The sequence below is a fragment of the Petaurus breviceps genome, unplaced genomic scaffold (genome assembly GCF_028583685.1).
Source record: "Petaurus breviceps papuanus isolate PSGF00001 unplaced genomic scaffold, PetGlider_PUasm1.0 191, whole genome shotgun sequence".
NCBI lineage: Eukaryota > Metazoa > Chordata > Mammalia > Diprotodontia > Petauridae > Petaurus > Petaurus breviceps.
Window position 1 is genome coordinate 4,078,524 of NW_027185811.1, and position 16,046 is coordinate 4,094,569.

At 48.0% G+C, this 16,046-nt stretch overlaps 2 protein-coding genes and 1 long non-coding RNA gene across 7 annotated transcripts in view; 2 read left to right on the top strand and 1 right to left on the bottom strand.

Moving 5' to 3' along the window:
* KANSL2 (KAT8 regulatory NSL complex subunit 2) overlaps positions 1-16,046 on the top strand; it is a 295,431-nt gene that overhangs the window by 56,872 nt on the left and 222,513 nt on the right. The window lies entirely within an intron of this gene.
* The window catches only part of CACNB3 (calcium voltage-gated channel auxiliary subunit beta 3), a 16,911-nt gene continuing 865 nt past the window's right edge, over positions 1-16,046 (bottom strand). The window contains exons 1-13 of one of the 2 annotated variants that reach the window (XM_069092638.1): positions 11,290-11,385; positions 6,048-6,170; positions 5,764-5,886; positions 4,997-5,112; positions 4,805-4,863; positions 4,520-4,539; positions 3,878-3,958; positions 3,564-3,622; positions 3,292-3,401; positions 2,707-2,858; positions 2,309-2,404; positions 1,926-2,075; positions 1-1,447 (exon numbers count right to left, since the gene is read on the bottom strand). In XM_069092638.1, the coding sequence (XP_068948739.1) occupies positions 1,133-1,447; positions 1,926-2,075; positions 2,309-2,404; positions 2,707-2,858; positions 3,292-3,401; positions 3,564-3,622; positions 3,878-3,958; positions 4,520-4,539; positions 4,805-4,863; positions 4,997-5,112; positions 5,764-5,886; positions 6,048-6,170; positions 11,290-11,334 (1,449 nt within the window). In that variant the 5' untranslated portion in view covers positions 11,335-11,385 and the 3' untranslated portion in view covers positions 1-1,132. Of the gene's footprint in view, positions 1,448-1,925; positions 2,076-2,308; positions 2,405-2,706; positions 2,859-3,291; positions 3,402-3,563; positions 3,623-3,877; positions 3,959-4,519; positions 4,540-4,804; positions 4,864-4,996; positions 5,113-5,763; positions 5,887-6,047; positions 6,171-11,289; positions 11,386-16,046 lie in introns of those variants that run through there. The other variant, XM_069092639.1, reaches the window with a different exon arrangement.
* LOC138164694 (uncharacterized) overlaps positions 11,403-16,046 on the top strand; it is a 23,967-nt gene continuing 19,323 nt past the window's right edge. The window contains exon 1 of the long non-coding RNA XR_011169153.1: positions 11,403-11,672. This is a non-coding gene — a long non-coding RNA (uncharacterized lncRNA). The remainder of the gene's footprint in view (positions 11,673-16,046) is intronic.

Below are 16,046 nucleotides of genomic sequence, written 5' to 3' on the forward strand. Positions count from 1 at the left end.
TGGTGGGGTGCGGTGAGACAGTACATGATATTTATTGGTGATGACAGCAGGGTGGAGGCCATGGCCTCAGCTACACAGTCATTTGGGAGGGATGCAGTTAGGTTGTCCAGAAGCCAGAAGAGACTCCTCACCTCTGCTCCTTTTCTCTGCCCCGGCCTAACTGTAAATTAAATAGTTGTGTATATGAGGCAAGAAGAAAAGTTTGGGGTCCATGGCCCTCATTGGTCATGACAGGGTAGAGAAGGAATTAAAGGAAAACACAGGAGCAGATGAGGGGCCCTCAGAACTGTTTAATATTCTCAATGCTGCTACTTCCCCACTAACTCCTTTTTGACTTCTGTACCCTTGCTTCTACTTCCCCTCAGACCCCAGTTTTGAAGGGTAATCACTTGGGTCAGAAGAATCCTAGAAAATGAGAGGGCCCAACTGTCTCCTGTTCTTGACTCGTATTCTCCCCTAAGTTATCCAAGTGGCCCCTTTCTCTCTCCCCACATAGTTCGGTGATTGCTTTTGTCATCTCCAACCTTATCCCCCCCCACACACACACACCTTGACCACTGAATGGATGAATAGAAGCGAAATTAAGGTGTGGAAATGGGGTGATTGTCTCATTTCTCACATGTGGTTTCAGGGCTAGAGGGGTCCTATAAGGATCTCAAAGTCTGAATCCCTTGATTGATGGAGCAATAGGACCCTTACTCTCTACTGGAACTTGGCACTGCCCCTTGCCATGGCCCCTCTTCACCTCCCAGTCACCTTTAGGGGGACATCCCTTTCCTGAGTCTGCAAGAAATGGAAGGCCATTTCTACAGGAAGCTTAGACTGGAGGGTGCTGCCCAGTGAGGACAGCTTCTTGTGCAGGAGAGAAGACAGAGGTGCCAGGGGTACAGAACTGTATACAGCTAGTACTTGGAAAGTGTAGAGCATGGGGTCCTTAACCCAGAAGGTAAAAGGGCCACCTATAGCTCTTGGAATATTGGGGTCCAGAGCTGGGCAAGGGGACCTAGGGGGCTAAGCCTAGTGCCAGCCTAATGCTAGCTTAACTCCAACCTGCCAGTAAGCTCGTGCCCTGCTATTCCCATTTCCTCCTCCGCTCCCTTGGACAGACCAGGGCAGGGCATGAGGAAGGAGTTCAGTAGCTGTCCTTAGGCCAAGGCCGGTTGCGCTGCCAGTTCCTTTCATTGTAATTATGCTCCGAGTTCCGGGCCAGGAGCCGATCTTGAGGGTCGTGCCCATTGGCACTGGGTAGCCCTGATGTGTGCTGACGATGTGGCTGGTACAGATCTTGATAGACATCGGTGTACTCATCCTCTAGATGGTGAGAACTTCGCTGAGAAGATCCAGTCCAAGCTTGGTGTGAACTCTCACTGGCCTCGTCTGAAGGCATCAGGCTGTCCCTCTCCAGGGGTGAGCACTCCCCTCCTCCTTCCCCCAGCAGCTGCTGGTTCTGGGCATGACATCAAGGCAAAATCAAAACTGACTTCCCTCTCATCCTCTCCCCAACCATTTTCTAGGCAGGCAGAACTTGAGATGTGGGGAAAAGAGGAGCTAGAATGAGTCTCTTCTTGACCACACTTAAAGAAGGTGATTTGCTTCCTCAGAAATGGGGGAATGTAGTTTAATCACACTTTTCCCTATCCCCTCTATGGCACTGAAAGGAGATGGGTGCTGTGTTTTCCTCTCCTAGCTATACACAGATTGAATGTTCTTAACTTTCCTCTCCTCTGCCTATATTGCAGTTTGCCGTCCCTGCCCATCAGACCTTCATCTTGTCTCGTTTCATTTCTGCCCACTAGTAGAAACTGTCTGCTAAACCAACTCATCATCCCTTACTCTGCAGAGATTTGAAGACGAATGTCTGCCTTGGCAATAGTTTAGGAAGGGAATAGTAACTAAGATACTTGGTTTGAAGGAAGTCTGGTTACCTGAAGGTCAGAGATGGCACTGGGGGGGGCCAGCAGGCCAGGCCCTGGGGCTGGGTAGTGAGTAGCTCTCCAGTACACTTCCAAGTACTCAGCCAGGTGCTCACAGGCATCTTCCAGTTGGTTTTCATCCAGGATCACATCAAAAGATTCCTTGGGGAGTAGGAGGGAGAGGAGGGGAGCAAACATGGGGGTCACAGATCTCAAGGTGGAAGGGCCTTCAGAGGCCATCCAATCCAACTCCATCATTTTACACTGAGTCCCAGAGAGGTTAAGCATCTTGCCTAAGGTTACATATGAAGATCCAAGCTGCTTCTTCCATGCTTCCCCCAGTCCACCCCAACCAGACCCTAAAAGCAAAGTGGGAGCAGAGCTTATGCACTCACTGGTGGGCATTGCACCAGTTTGTCATATGCCATCATCTGAACATTCACATGTTTCATCTGTGACTTTCCCCGGGAGCGGATCAGACGATGAAGCACCTAGGGGACAAATAGACATGGACACAATGTCTCTCGGGAGGGATCATGAGCAAAATTGGACATGATGTCATTCAAGGGAATGGGGGAGGTTCTTGGTATGCTGTCTTCAGGGACATGAGTGGAGCTGGGTATGGTGACTATGAAAGGTATAAGGGAAAATAAGCCCAGCTGCTAGTAGGCAGGAAGAGACCACAAACATGCTTGCCTTAGGCAGTGACACCAAGCTAAGCAGGCTCATCCCTGGTAGGTTTGGGGGACCCAGGTTGGCACCATCCCCATCCCCCTTGCACCTCCCTGCTGACCTTGGGTGAGGACACTTTGACATATACGATGATGGGGGCCAGAGAGGTCTTAGCCAGCTGGGCAGGGTGGTTGATGGTGTCGGCATCCAGCACTACCAGCTGCAGAGACTTGGCCAACTCGAAGATCCGCTCGATTTCACTCTGTACCTCAGCTGTGGGGGGAGTGGTCAGCAGGTGCCCCCCACCCCCAGAGGGGGAAACTCCAGGACTTTGGGATGTTTCCAAGAGTCTGCCTTTCCCCACACTGCCTTGTGACCATAAACGTTCTAGTAGATTGTAAATTCTCTGAGGGCAGTGGCTATCTAACTTCAGATGTGAATCTCTAGTACCAAGCCTAGTTCCATATAAGCAGTAAGGCTTAAATATTTGCTGAGTCAAAGTGTTTCTCAAAAACATTCTGTTTCAGCTTTCCGAAGGACTGAGAGTTAGGGTACCTTGGTGGGAATGGGTGATAGGGTGGCATTGTAGCATGGGTGGAGCAGCGATGGGATGTGATGAGATTGGGAGCAAATGGAGGGGGTGGAGGGAATAAAGAGACTAGGGGGGACTGGGAGCAGCTTTGTGTGAGCTGGGAAGGGCTCTCACCAATGCTGGATCGGGCTGTAGAGCGTTCAATTATAGTTCTCTTGCCCGGGTTGTTGAGCACCGATCTTTTCGCCAGAGAGAGGTCAGCTGTAACTCGAGTAATAGAGATCCTGGAGAGTAGAATGGAGGGTCACTACTGAACTCTAAAGCTTAACTCCAGCTGTCTTTTCAAGTCTGGCCACCCAATTACGCCCTCAAAAATGACTGCATTGCAGGCACAGTGGATTAGGGAGTGTCTGACTCCACTCTATGCAACTGCAGGGGAGACTCACCTGCCATCAAATCGATGCTTGAGAAAGTCAAAGAGTGCCTTCTGCATCATGTCTGTGACCTGATGGGTGAGGGCACGGAAACACTTTAGACTGGTTGGATATGAAAGCCCTATGGAAAGGGATAGCATGCTCCGTCCTCCATAACATAGTCCCATCTCCACATATATCCCTTATTCCACTGGGTAGGAGATCAGATCTCCTTGTTGCCTTTGGCATTCTCTCAGACCTTGCCCTGGATAGTGGACATCTGTGACAGAGGCTCGGGGCACATAGTCAAGATGGCGAGTTGGGCTGGAAGACCACTACCTACTTACCTCGTAGCCTTTCAAGGAAGGCCCCACAAGCACCACAGGTCGCATGGAGGGCACCACATCATATGGGGGCACATGTTCTGCCTGAAGAGGTCAGAGAACACCACAACCACATGGGGTCCCATCATTCATGAAAGGACACCTCTCCTCCCTAACGCACTATGTATGACTATTCATTGGACATGGGTAGGATAAATAGGGTTGAGGATAGAAGCAGGGAGGTATGAACGGCAAGCAGAAAATCAGGATGCCTTGATCCTTCCAGACCTCTTGTCCTCAGTTTCTTTCTTTGCTCTGCTTCATTTCCTACAATTAGAGATCCTAGAGTCGTAGAAAGTGTGTAAGATGGAAAGGAAGGGGAAGAGAGACAAGTCAAAGTAAAGATTTGTCCTACCGTGTGGAAAATGAGGGTTTCCTCCTCAAGCTTTGCCCTAAATTCTCAGTGTATCCTCACTATCCTCCCCTCCTCCTAGATGACCCTTCCCACAAAATTTCTCTTGGATTGGGCAGCTGATTCAACTTGCACTTCATCTGTTCTGGCTTGGAGGAGAAAGGGGGAGACTGGAGAGCCTGGTAGGGGGAAATTCTAAGAGTTCCCCATAAATTCTGAGCCTCCCTAGCCCACAACCCCATCCTTGCACTCACCTGCTTTTGCTTCTGTTTGGCTTTTTGGAAAAGGAAATAAGAGACTGAGGTTGGTGAGGGGGGAGGGAGCCCTGGGAGAGACATGGTGGCCCCCGTCTTCCCCACACCCACACCCATACTAGTCAGTGAGGTGAGAGTGGCCCCACCTTGTGGGGGAGGTGCCAGCATCCCCCAGCACTATACCTTTCCCTCCCCCCACCCTCTTCCCAATCAGTCATTATGAGAAGATCTCTCCCTCCCCCACTGAACCCTTTTTCCACCTGAAATGGGAAGGGAGGAGATTACCTAGAGATGGGGGAGGGGAACGTCGGTTGCCAATATCACCAGAAGGGTTCCCAGATCTCCTGAAGTTAGACCAGGATTAGGAGAATGGGGGGTGTGGAGGAGGGTTGAAGAGAGAGAAGAGATTTGAAGAAAGTGAGTGGGTCCTGTTTTTCCGTATACTTAATCCTCCCCATATTACTTCCTGTCTCATACCTAGCCTTCTGTTCTTGCTTGAGGCGGATGGTTTCCAGACGCTGAGGGCTGGGGATGAAGGCAATATCCCCACCCTCCTTCACTAGCCTCCCAATCCACCAGTCATTGTTGTATTTCTGGAAGCAGATAGGGAAGGCAGTTCAGGAATTAGGAAAAGGGTGCAGGAGAAGGGGCAATTCCTTCTTCATTTCTTCTCCACAGTTTTAGATCCTAAGTTTGGAGCCAGAGAGTAGGTCAGTGATTTGGCCTAGGTGTAAGGCAAGAAGGGAATGTAATAATAATAGCTAGCGTTTATAAAGCATTTTAAGATTTGCAAAACTCTTTACATATTATATCTCATTTAATCTCAAACAGAATTTTAACTCATGTTCTCCCAACTCCACATCCCTAGCTTATTTCCCTGAGCCACCTAGCAGCCTCCAGAGGAAAATAAGAGTCTAGGGGCTTTGCCCAGAGCCTTGACCCTTCTCATCCCCACAGGGTGTTGGGGTTCCTCAACCTCAGCTCTGACTCACCCCCCAAAGATGGGGAAGGAATTGAGGGGTGCTCTCCATAAGTCTCCATGAGACCCCTAGGAAGAGGGAAAGGAGAGAAAAGAAATTAAGGGGAGGGGGCAAGGAGAATAGTTAAGAGTTGGTTAGGTTGGGGACTGGAGAGTTAGGGTCCTAATGTTCAGATGGTAATTTGAAGGTTTGTAGGAGCTGGAATCTCAGTGGGAGACCTAGGAAATCAAAGACACTCAAGTTTCAGAATAGGACAAAGTTCACCTCTTTGATATGCAGGAAATCTCTGGCTTCAAAGTTGACTCCTGAGCCCTGGACAGGGCACTCCTCATCCAGCACCCCACAGTAACTGACATTGGTCCTCACAGCAAATGCCACTGGTTTGTGCTAGAAGAGGAATTAGCAAAGAATACCAATGAGAAGAGGGGCAAGGAGCTTCTTCTCAGTTTCTGAGTTATCCTCCTTCCCTAACTCTTGATACACTAGAAGTAGAAGTAAGATGGATGGGGAAGACCAAAAAATCAGGAGTGGCAGGACACATTGGATACCTTGGCTCTCTCCAGTTGCTGCTGAGCCTGGCTCTCCACCTCTCGACAGGCACTCTCCCTGTCCTCCTCCAGGGAGGGGTATGAATCCAAAGATGGTCGGCTAGTATAGGAATCTGCTGAACCCTAGGTGGAGAGAGAGGCAGTGATCCCAGGGTTGAGCACCACCAGAGAGGGTACATTCTATATATAAAAGTGGTGTGGAGACCGCATAAGCCAGCAGAGTATCCTGAAAGTGTTATAACACTCTCCCTCTCATCTCTTCCATGGGGGAGGAGGAGGAGGGAGAACTGCCAGGATTCTATTGTTTTCACACTACCAAGTGACCCCATGGCTGAGCATCAAATTATAGAAGCTGGTCAAAAAGCCACCAAAATCTTTGTTTTCCAGGATCTACTCTGCCTGTCCCCCAACACACTTGGACTTGAACTATAAGCTAACTTAGTACTGTTTTTATAAAATACCTGCTATACTTCCTTTTCCCCTTTCCTTCCCACTTCTTCCTGTCTTTCATGGCAAACAGAGGAAACCTCAAACAGAGATAATACCCAGGAATCCTGCCTCCTCCTAAAGGATCTGATTGGTGTCCTTTCAAGATACCTGACAGTCATAGGGAGCTGGCTGAACAACAAAAAAATCAGATATGCATGGCACTGACCCTCTCTTGTGTACTTATACCCATCTTCTCCCTGGGCAATGAAATCCCACCCTCTTCAATTCGAGCCTCCTCTTAGGTTGAAAAGGGAAATAATGAGTGCCAGCTTCTGGTAGTCACTTCCTTGGCCCTTTTTCTCCCCCACTTGCTAGGGCATCAGAGCTGGGTGCAGCTGTCTCCCTTGTACCAGCTCCCAAGCACCTGTAAGGAAAAGCCCCTCCCATCCACCTGATGTTCTTTGACCCACTCCCTTACAATCCCCAGGATGTCAGCCTCTAGAGACCTATGCTGGTACCAAGCAACTCAGGCAAGGAGAAGGACCTGGATTTGGGGAAGGTACAATTGAATCACTTGGATTCTGTTAAGTTCTAAATGCAGTGTTTCCTTTCTCTAAAAGCAAGGGTCCTTGCATGTAAGAACAGTGAGATAAAGACTGTTGAGTGTACAAGATTTTCTCTTGTAAAGAAACAAGAAATAGAGAAGGGCAGATAACTGGACTCTGGAACAAGGGGGAAGGAGTCTTTCAATCTTAGTTTCCCCCTTTATGAAGAAAGCCCCTCAGGATAAAAGTTTTGAACAGCTTTGTTCATAGCATTTCAAGTTGGGCAGGACCTTATTCCAACCCCCACAAGATACAAATGAACAATCTGAGACTCAGAAATGCAAACACTGTATGGTTATACTGATAGCAAATAGCAGAACTATTGTTTGAACTCAGACCTCTGACTCTAAAGTCAATGGTCTTTGTCTTACATCATGTCTTCATCTCACTGCATTGAATTGCTTCATTGTATCTAGAAGACAAGAAATCTTGAGTCTGATTCTGTCCATAGGATGGAAAGTTTAGATGAGAGTTTGTTGAAAGAATGGATGGAGGGACATCAGATCAGCTTCCTAGATATTCCTAGGCTTACAGACATTAAATCTAAGAACACTTTTGACAGAGGGAGCCAGAGCTTTTTGACTGGGGATAGAGACCAGTTAGGTGTGAGAAGAAAATAAACCTAGGGCACAAATCTGCCCTCTCACCATAGCTCTCCATTCCATATCAGGTCCAGTATCCAGACCTCACAGTCTTAAAAAAAAAAAAAAAGGTGGCTTGGAACCATGGAAAAAGGATGATGGAGACTTGATTTTGATGGAGTCTTTGATTTTACATAGAAGAGGAACCCACTCACTGTGCTACACCTCTGAGAGTCAAATAATAGACTGGAATCCCCATTTACTCATTCATACAATAAACATTTATTATACCCCTGGCAGTTAGATGTGTTCTGAGGTTTGAAGGTAGGCCTGATTATCCCCAGGGTTGGGCTATGGGAATGTCCCTCAGTCTTATGGCATTCAGTATCATTCGGAGACTCCCTTCCACTACCACCCCAACCCTCAGGCACTGTTATGTAAGCTCTCTCCTCTTTCTGCCCCAGGGGGGAGCAGAATCAGGAAGAATCATTTGGGTTTTTGATCCACAAACACTCATTTATTATTAACTACTTACTTGAGAGTCAGCTTCATCATTTTCTTTCACCCACCCTCAAGTCTGAAGTGATTTCTCTTATCTTTCGTAGCACTTCATTCATACCTCTTGTGGGCACCTAGTTTAACATTTGATTTCATATAATATTTGCCTCTTACTCCCCTGAAGATGTAAGCAGGAATGATGTAATATTTATATTGTGTACCTCCCCCAGTACCTAATTCATATTGGTATCACTCCCAGTGTCTAGCAGTGACATAGTAGGTAAGGAGTTTAATATCTATTCTAGGATCTGGAGGAAGATTAGAGTATCCCAGTTTGTAACTTCATCCTTCTAAGTATTTGCCAGCATGAAAACTCCCTCCAAAATACACATCAACAATTCATCCACTCCCAGCCTCAACTTACCTACCTGTTTGGAGCATCAAGATTAAATTGTTTCCCCTTCCACCCTTGCCCCCCTTAGGTTATAAATAAATGTCTCTAAACAGACAGGACCATAGATCCGAAACCGAAAGGGGCCTCAGGGGCCATTGAGTCCAACTCCATTTTACAGATGAGGAAATTCAGGCAAAGAGAGTTTAAGTCACTTATCCAAGGTCACTTAAGTGGTATCGGTTTGAAGCCAGCTCTTCAAACTCCAAAGCTAGTACTTTTTCCTGTGTCACATGCCAGAGGCAACATAGTATAGTAAAAAGAGTACTGGAGGGGTGGCTAGGTGCTGCAGTGAATAGAGCACTGACCCTGGAGTCAGGAGGACCTGAGTTCAAATCCAGCCTCAGACACTTAACACTTACTAGCCATATGACCTTGGGCAAGTCACTTAACCCCAATTGCCCCTCCAAAAAAAAAAGAGTACTGGATCTGTAGTCAGTAGACCTGGGTTCCAAACCTGACTCTGCTACTTATACTAAGTATTTGGGCTTGGACAAATAATTTCACCTCTCTGGACCTCAGCTCCTTCATCTGTAAAATGAGAGTATAGGACTAGATGTTCTATAAGGGCTCATCTATCTAAATCTTTATGATCTACTACTCTTAGCACACAGACCTAGTACCCTGCCATTACCTTGGAGAAGGCAAGGCTGTCCTGCCAAGCCAGACCCTGGAGACCCAAGTTCTTTCTTTCCCCTCACACAAGGCAGCCAGAGGCACAGTGCTGTGGAGCTGCTGAGAGTTGGCATGGTGCCCTGGTGGTGCCCCCCTTGCCTGGTGAATGTGTGGGCAGGCTGCAGCACCGCTCTTGCCTGGCACAAGGAAAGGAAAGAAGGAAGATGAGCCTGTGGATTTATTTAGAGCCTGGATCTGCCTCCTACTGCTTCAGTGGGGACCCTGGAGAGAAGGAGGATTGAAGTAGGTGGAGGGCATTGGGGGAGGAGATGGTAGATCTAGGAATCAGAGTAGGGTAGAGAACGGCCAAGATAAAAGCTGCTCCCTTTAACATCCCCACCAAGTTCTCTCCCTCCTAATTTTTATTCCTCTTTTCTGAGTGACATTTTTCTGCCACTTGTCTAAGCTTTTCAGAGAAATCCTTTGCTCATTCACCAGGGATAAGAAAGAACTGCCAGGTCCCTCTGGTCTCAAACATCCCTTCTCAGGCATAAGCTGACACCCTGGGTAGTGCCAGCTGCCCCCTCAACAAACAGCACAGATGAGACCCATAAAGCCTTGGACAATGAGTCAGAATGCCAGACAATTAGCCCCCTGTGGTACAGCCTAGAGCAAAGGGAACCCCCAACTGGGAGCATTGAGGGTACCACTGGTACTCTTACCTCCCTTACCAGGATGTACCTCCTGGATCCCTCGGGCCACATCTAACCTAGGATTTGGTTAAGGTCAGAGATGGATGGGAGAAAACTTGAAACCTGCCCCATCAAAAACCTCTTTGACTAATACCCATTACCTCCACCTACAATCTTAGAGACATCTTTTGGGACATTCAGGAATTTCTCCATGGAATCAGGAGAGAAGGGAGGGGCAAGCGTCAGGGGGCCAAAAGCTGGTACCCAACCTTTTGCTCTGCCTTCCCCAGCATACTTCCCTCCTTTTCCCCCAATCACCCCACCTCCCTAAGATCACCAGAATCCTTGCCTAATGAGCTGATTTGTCTCCAAAGAGTCAGGAGATAAAAGCAAAGATGAAAATTAAATATTTATCGGTCGCCTGTTTCCCTGTGCAAAAAGCTTCCTCCATCCTCTAGCTCCCTCAGCCCTATCACCCATATTTTTTTCTGCTGAGAAAGCAAAGGAGTTATCTAGCACCTGAGTGGCCATGTGTAGGCAATACCAGGAGTCTGGTGGGCAATTCAATCTCTGGCCCAGTTAGCCCAATTATGTGTGCAGTGCTCAGGTCTCAGCCTTTGATCAGGAGTTTGAGCAGGAGGTGTGTAAGGAGAAGAGGAAGTTTTGAAGGCAGGAAAGAAGCAAAGGCCTTGGGGACAAGAGCAGAAGAAGGGGTTTCTACAGTTTGGGGCCCCTTTGGGGGATCCCTCTCAAAGGAGGCTCCTGACCACATTTTGGCTAGAAGGGGCCCACGCCTCCTGTATCTACCCCACCTCCCTTAGTCTCCCAGGTGTTTCATATCCACTTAGTTGTCCTGTCTTTCCAAAATGCATCCAGATCCCAAAACCATGTATTTCTGGCTCGTCCAAGCAGTTCAGAGCCCTTAAACTCTTCCCTGGTGTCCTGTTCCTATAGAGCTCGCCCTCCCACCTTTCTTCTACAACCCCACATTAACCCTATCCCTAGTGCCCCTCACTCTAGTGACATCCCTCCTCCTATCAATACCTCTTCAGGGGCTGCCGCCAACTCCAAGCTTCCTTTCCCCCTTCCGGGATCTCCAAGAGCTCAACTCTGTTCCTGTCCTCATCTTCCCTAAGATTTCTTCCCCCACCCCACCCTGCCAACCCCAGCCTCAGAGTTCGCAGGCCCTGGGAGGTGGGGCTGGGGGGACGATGGAGAAACAGTCGGCGGGAAGATGATCCTCTTTCCTTTCCGACAGTCTCTTCCCCTCTCCCTCAGTAGAGATATTTTTCATATCTCAGAATGGGAGGTAGAGGGGGAAGGGGTGATGATGTCCCCAACTTCCCCACCTCCACCGCCGTGGGCACTCACCGCCTCCGAGTCCTCAAACCCGGGCACGTAGGAGTCGTCATACATGGGGGAGTCCGGATTGGGGAGCGATCAGGGCCGCGGGGGTGAGGGTGGGCGGGGGGGAGGAGGGGATAACCCGGGGCAGGGAGCGAGGGCAGCGCCGGGGCCTGTTAGATGTCACCGGAGCCGGGGAGACAGACAGGCGACGAGGAAGCGAGAGGAAAAGACCAGCTGCTTGGAGCTCAAATCTCAGCTCTCTCTCCCCGACCACCCCCTTCCCCTCCCTCTTCCCAGTCCTCTCCACACACCAGACTGGTCCCACCCAGGGCGCTGCTGAGGAATCCAGCTCCGGCCCCTACAACAATAGCGCCCGCCCACCAGCGTCCCCCCTCCCCCAGCTCCCGGTAAGGAGGCTTGGGCGGGGTGGGGGTGAGGGGAGGAAGGCGGTGGGGGGTGGGGGTGGGGAAGAGGTAGGGTGGATCCCTAAGCACCTATCCCGCTAAAGGGAAGGTGGGGGAGTGGGAGGGTGAAGGAAGGGGAGGAGGGCTTGACAGGGAGTGGGGCGGGGACAGACACACAGAAACCCAGGAAATACTCCTCTGGGAAACAAAGGGCTGAGGGGGAGGGGAAGAGAGGCATAGAGAAAAGGAGGCAGCTAAGCAAAGGAGAGAACTATAAAGATCAGGCAGAAAGGGAGGCGGAGGAAAAGGAAAGCGCTAGAAAGTAGAGAGGCCTAGACAGCACAAGAAGAAGGGGTGTATTGGGGTGGGGGGAGTGGATGAGGAAAAAAGGGTAAAAGACAGGAGGAGTGAAAGACAGAAAGAAGAGGCCTTCGAGGGGGCTTTAAATCTGTCTCGAGGGCCCTGGTCAAAGCAGTTTTGTCCGTTCCCCACCCCTTGCAAAGATCAGCAGGTGTCAGAAGGATGAGGAACTGTTGAAAAGGACCACCCTTCCAAATCCACCTCAAGGAGTGAGTTGGGCACTGCCCCCTGAGTAAATGTCACAGTCATTTTTCTTGGTGAGAATAAATTGCCTCCTCTCTCCTTTATCCCACCCAAAAGTAGACTGGGAAGAATGTGTGGGAAGGGTTTATTCCCTTTGGTTATTCCCAAAGCATCCCTCAGTACCTCGGACAGAGCTGAGGGTTTGACTGGGGAGGCTGCCCAAGTGAAGGTTCCTGAAACCATACATTGAAGTCACTTTTTTTTCAAGGCCCAAACCAGGTGCTTCCTTCTCCAAGGTTTTACCACCTCCATCTGCCCCAACTGAAAGTGATTTCCTTTTTGTTAAATTTCTCATAACATCTAGCCTGGATCTCTTTGCACTTTTCATACTTTTCCTTGTGAGTGTGTACATATGTACCTGTGGCTAACTAGCTACCTATTCTTCTTATTTTGACTTTCAAAAACCATTAAGCTTCTTGAGAGCATAGTTGGATCTATCTTTACATACCTATTACCTAGAATCATATCTTCTACCAAGCAGATATTTAATAGACAGTGTTGAGTTGGATTATTAAACTCTGAGGAAGAAAGCAGGAGCATAGCTTGGGATGGGTACCTGGGAATGAATGTAAACTAGCAGGCCCTGTGGGTACCAAGGGTGAGCCGTCTTATTTCCACACCCAGTCACTGGTTCGGATGTCAAATTCCCTTCTTCCTACACAGATTGAAGTGGGTGGCACATCTTTGAAAACATTTCTCAACCTCAAAGCATTTAGGAGCTCCTCCAGATCCTCTGCCACTTTGGCTCTCTCCTCTCCCCAATTCTCTGGGCAGTATAGAAGAAAAAATAATTTGTGTTTGTCTAGACACAAAATTCAAAACTGTCATCTTGAGGGATTCTACCCTCAGGGGGCAAATTGATCCAGGAAGGGAGAAGGAATTAAGGCATTCTGACCTCCAGCTCCTTGTCTGAGAGAGTAATTATTCATTTTCATGTTTCACATTTCTCACAAGGAGAGTGCACCAAGGAGCCTGTCAATCCAATTCAGTCTAAAAAAGTCTCTATAAAAAGTCTACTGCTATGTCCCTTCCTCTTTCAATAGTGGGAATGGGCATAGAAGTTGGAGGGTGGGTTGGGAGGCACCAGTAGATGTCTCAGTATTACAATTTTGAAAAATTTGAAAAAAAAATATAGGATCTTAAAGATAGGATCTCAAAATTAATAGGGGCACTTAGTCTAAGAAGCAGGAGGTCCCTAAGAGGCTGGAAGAAGACATCGTGGCATGACAAAATGAGTAGTGAAATGGGAATCAGAAGACCAGGCTTCTAGTTTTGCCTTTGTCTCTAGCTAGTAGTGTGACCTTGGACAAGTCACTTAGTTTCCTCCTGGGTCTCAATTTTCTCATTTGTAAAATGTGGGGATTGGATTAGCTGGACTAGATTCAAAGGCCCATCCAGTTCTGACATTCTGAGTTTGAGAGTTTGTGATCCAGGATGCCTAAATTTTAACTTCAGCTCTGCTATTGACATTTTTTTCTTTGAGGTAATTGGCATTGAGTGACTTGCCCAAGGCCACACAGCTATTAAATATCTGAGGCTAGATTTGAAGTCAGGTCCTTCTAACTCCAGGACAGTAACCTATTCACTATACCACCTAGCTACCCTGCCCTTCCCTGTTATTGACTCCTCTTTCCATAGTTCAGTTTCCCTGCTCCATAAAATGTTCTTGAGCCTTCTTCTAATATTCTTTCAGCAGAGTATAGAGGAAGAATTGAGGGTAGAAGTAGAAGAGCACCCTGAGGGAGAGGCAGGAGGTAACATATGCCAGGCAAGTCAAACCACCATCACTACCACCACATTGACCACCATCTCCCCTCAGATCTTGACAGAATCAGTACAGGACCCTGAGCACAAGAGCTTTGAGGATAGTAGTGCCGTGCTCTCTCCAAAGGAGCAGCTAGGTGACTCTACTGATGGAGTCTTGGGCCTAGAGTCAGGAAGACATCTTCTTGAGTTTAAATCTGGCCTCAGACACCAGCTGTGTGACCCTGGGCAAGTCTCTTAACCCTGTTTGCCTCAGTTCCTCATCTGCAAAATGAGCTGGACCACTCCAGTATCTCAGCCAAGAAAACCTCCAAATGGACTCATGGAGAGTCAGACACAAAACTGAAAAAAATGACTTAACCACAACACCTCCTGCTTGCAGTCCAATCCTCACAACCATTAATACAGTGAGAAACATTTGTGGAGAGGTGACCCAACTTCCTCATCACCACCAGCAACAACTGCTGACCAACTGATACCAACAGGCCAGAAGGAACAGGAACCCTGAGAGTGGCAGTACTCCCAGAGCACCAAACCTGCTTCTAGCCATCATCCTGGGAAGCAGCCCCTGTGGAGATGCAGCCTGGCAACTGCTCCTGTAGGTGTTACAGCCACAGCTACTCAAGGCTCAGAAAGGAAAGTTCTTGCCACCTTGGCACAGTCAAATAGCTCAACATCAGAGACTGATAGGATTATATCAGTGGAAATGGCATGAAAGAAGCATTAATTTCTGCTTTGCCACTAGACCCTAAGACGCTGGGGCTTTTCCATCTGATTTGAAGCTGCAACCTTCCATTGTGTTGTCTCCACCATTAGAATGTGAGCTCCTTGAGAGCAGAGACTCTCTTACTTTTCTGTTTGTATCCCCATGTTTTAGTCATTTATACATTCATTCAAAGAGAAATTTCATCAGGTTCTCTGAACTGGAGAATGGGATTATCAGAACAAGATCCCTCCCTCCCTCCCTAGAGCCCCTTCCCTGGCCCTTTATTGCTCCTCTTTTCTCCATGGAGTAAGTATCAAATTCAGAGGTAACAAAACATCAGGGTATAGTCAAGGTCTATGAGTGTGGGGAGAAGACAAGGACTGTAGAAATAGCCTGAATATTGTCAAGGGCAGTTGGTTTACCAGACTTGGAGTGTCATTAACAGCAGCCTAGTCCCTCCTTGTTCTCAAAAGGCACCCCTCCCCAACCCAGGGTACTGGTGGCAGAAGCTTCCCTCAACACCCAGATTATCATTCTAACCACTTATTAGAAAATAAGTCCATGTTCTTCATACCTACACCTATCCTCACTGCGGTTTACCTTACAGCTGTGCCCCATCCTCTCCTAAGTCCACTCTATGCTGCTCTATGAATATTAAAGACATTGAATGCTGCAATTTTCTAGAATCATAGAGTTGAAAGGGACCTTAGAAATCATCTAATCCAACCATCTCATTTTACAAGGAAGGAAACTGAGGCTCAGGAGGTAAAGTGACTTGTCCAAATCACAAAAGTGACAAACACCAGACCTTGGATTTAAACCAAAACTGTATCACTCCAAAACAAATGCTCCTTCTAAGACATTAAGCTGCTTGGAAGTACATTTTTATGATTTTGAGTTGCATCCGTTACACCAAATTCTCAAAATCTGGGTGCAGTAACACATCAGGTGGGGGGCGGGGCATTTTTCAAATAGGAAAGAGGATGTTCAATTTGCAAAAGGAACCTAAATGCCTTGTTCAAAATCTTCCCTGCTTCACCAACATCTTTACCAAGAGCTCCCCCTTCTCATTCTCTTCAATTTCCCACCACAACCCCATGTCTGCTTCACACCAACCTAAAGTCTCCCCATTCTACTGCAGGCTGTTATGCCTCTAGGAACTCATTTTGCCAGCAACACCTATTATTCTCAATGGAGCAGCACAAACTGGTATTCAGAGGAAAAAGTTGATGGCATAAGAGAAACAGAGGACCCCCCCCAAAAAAAAAGAGGAATGAGCTGAAAGAGTGAGGACAAAATCATAT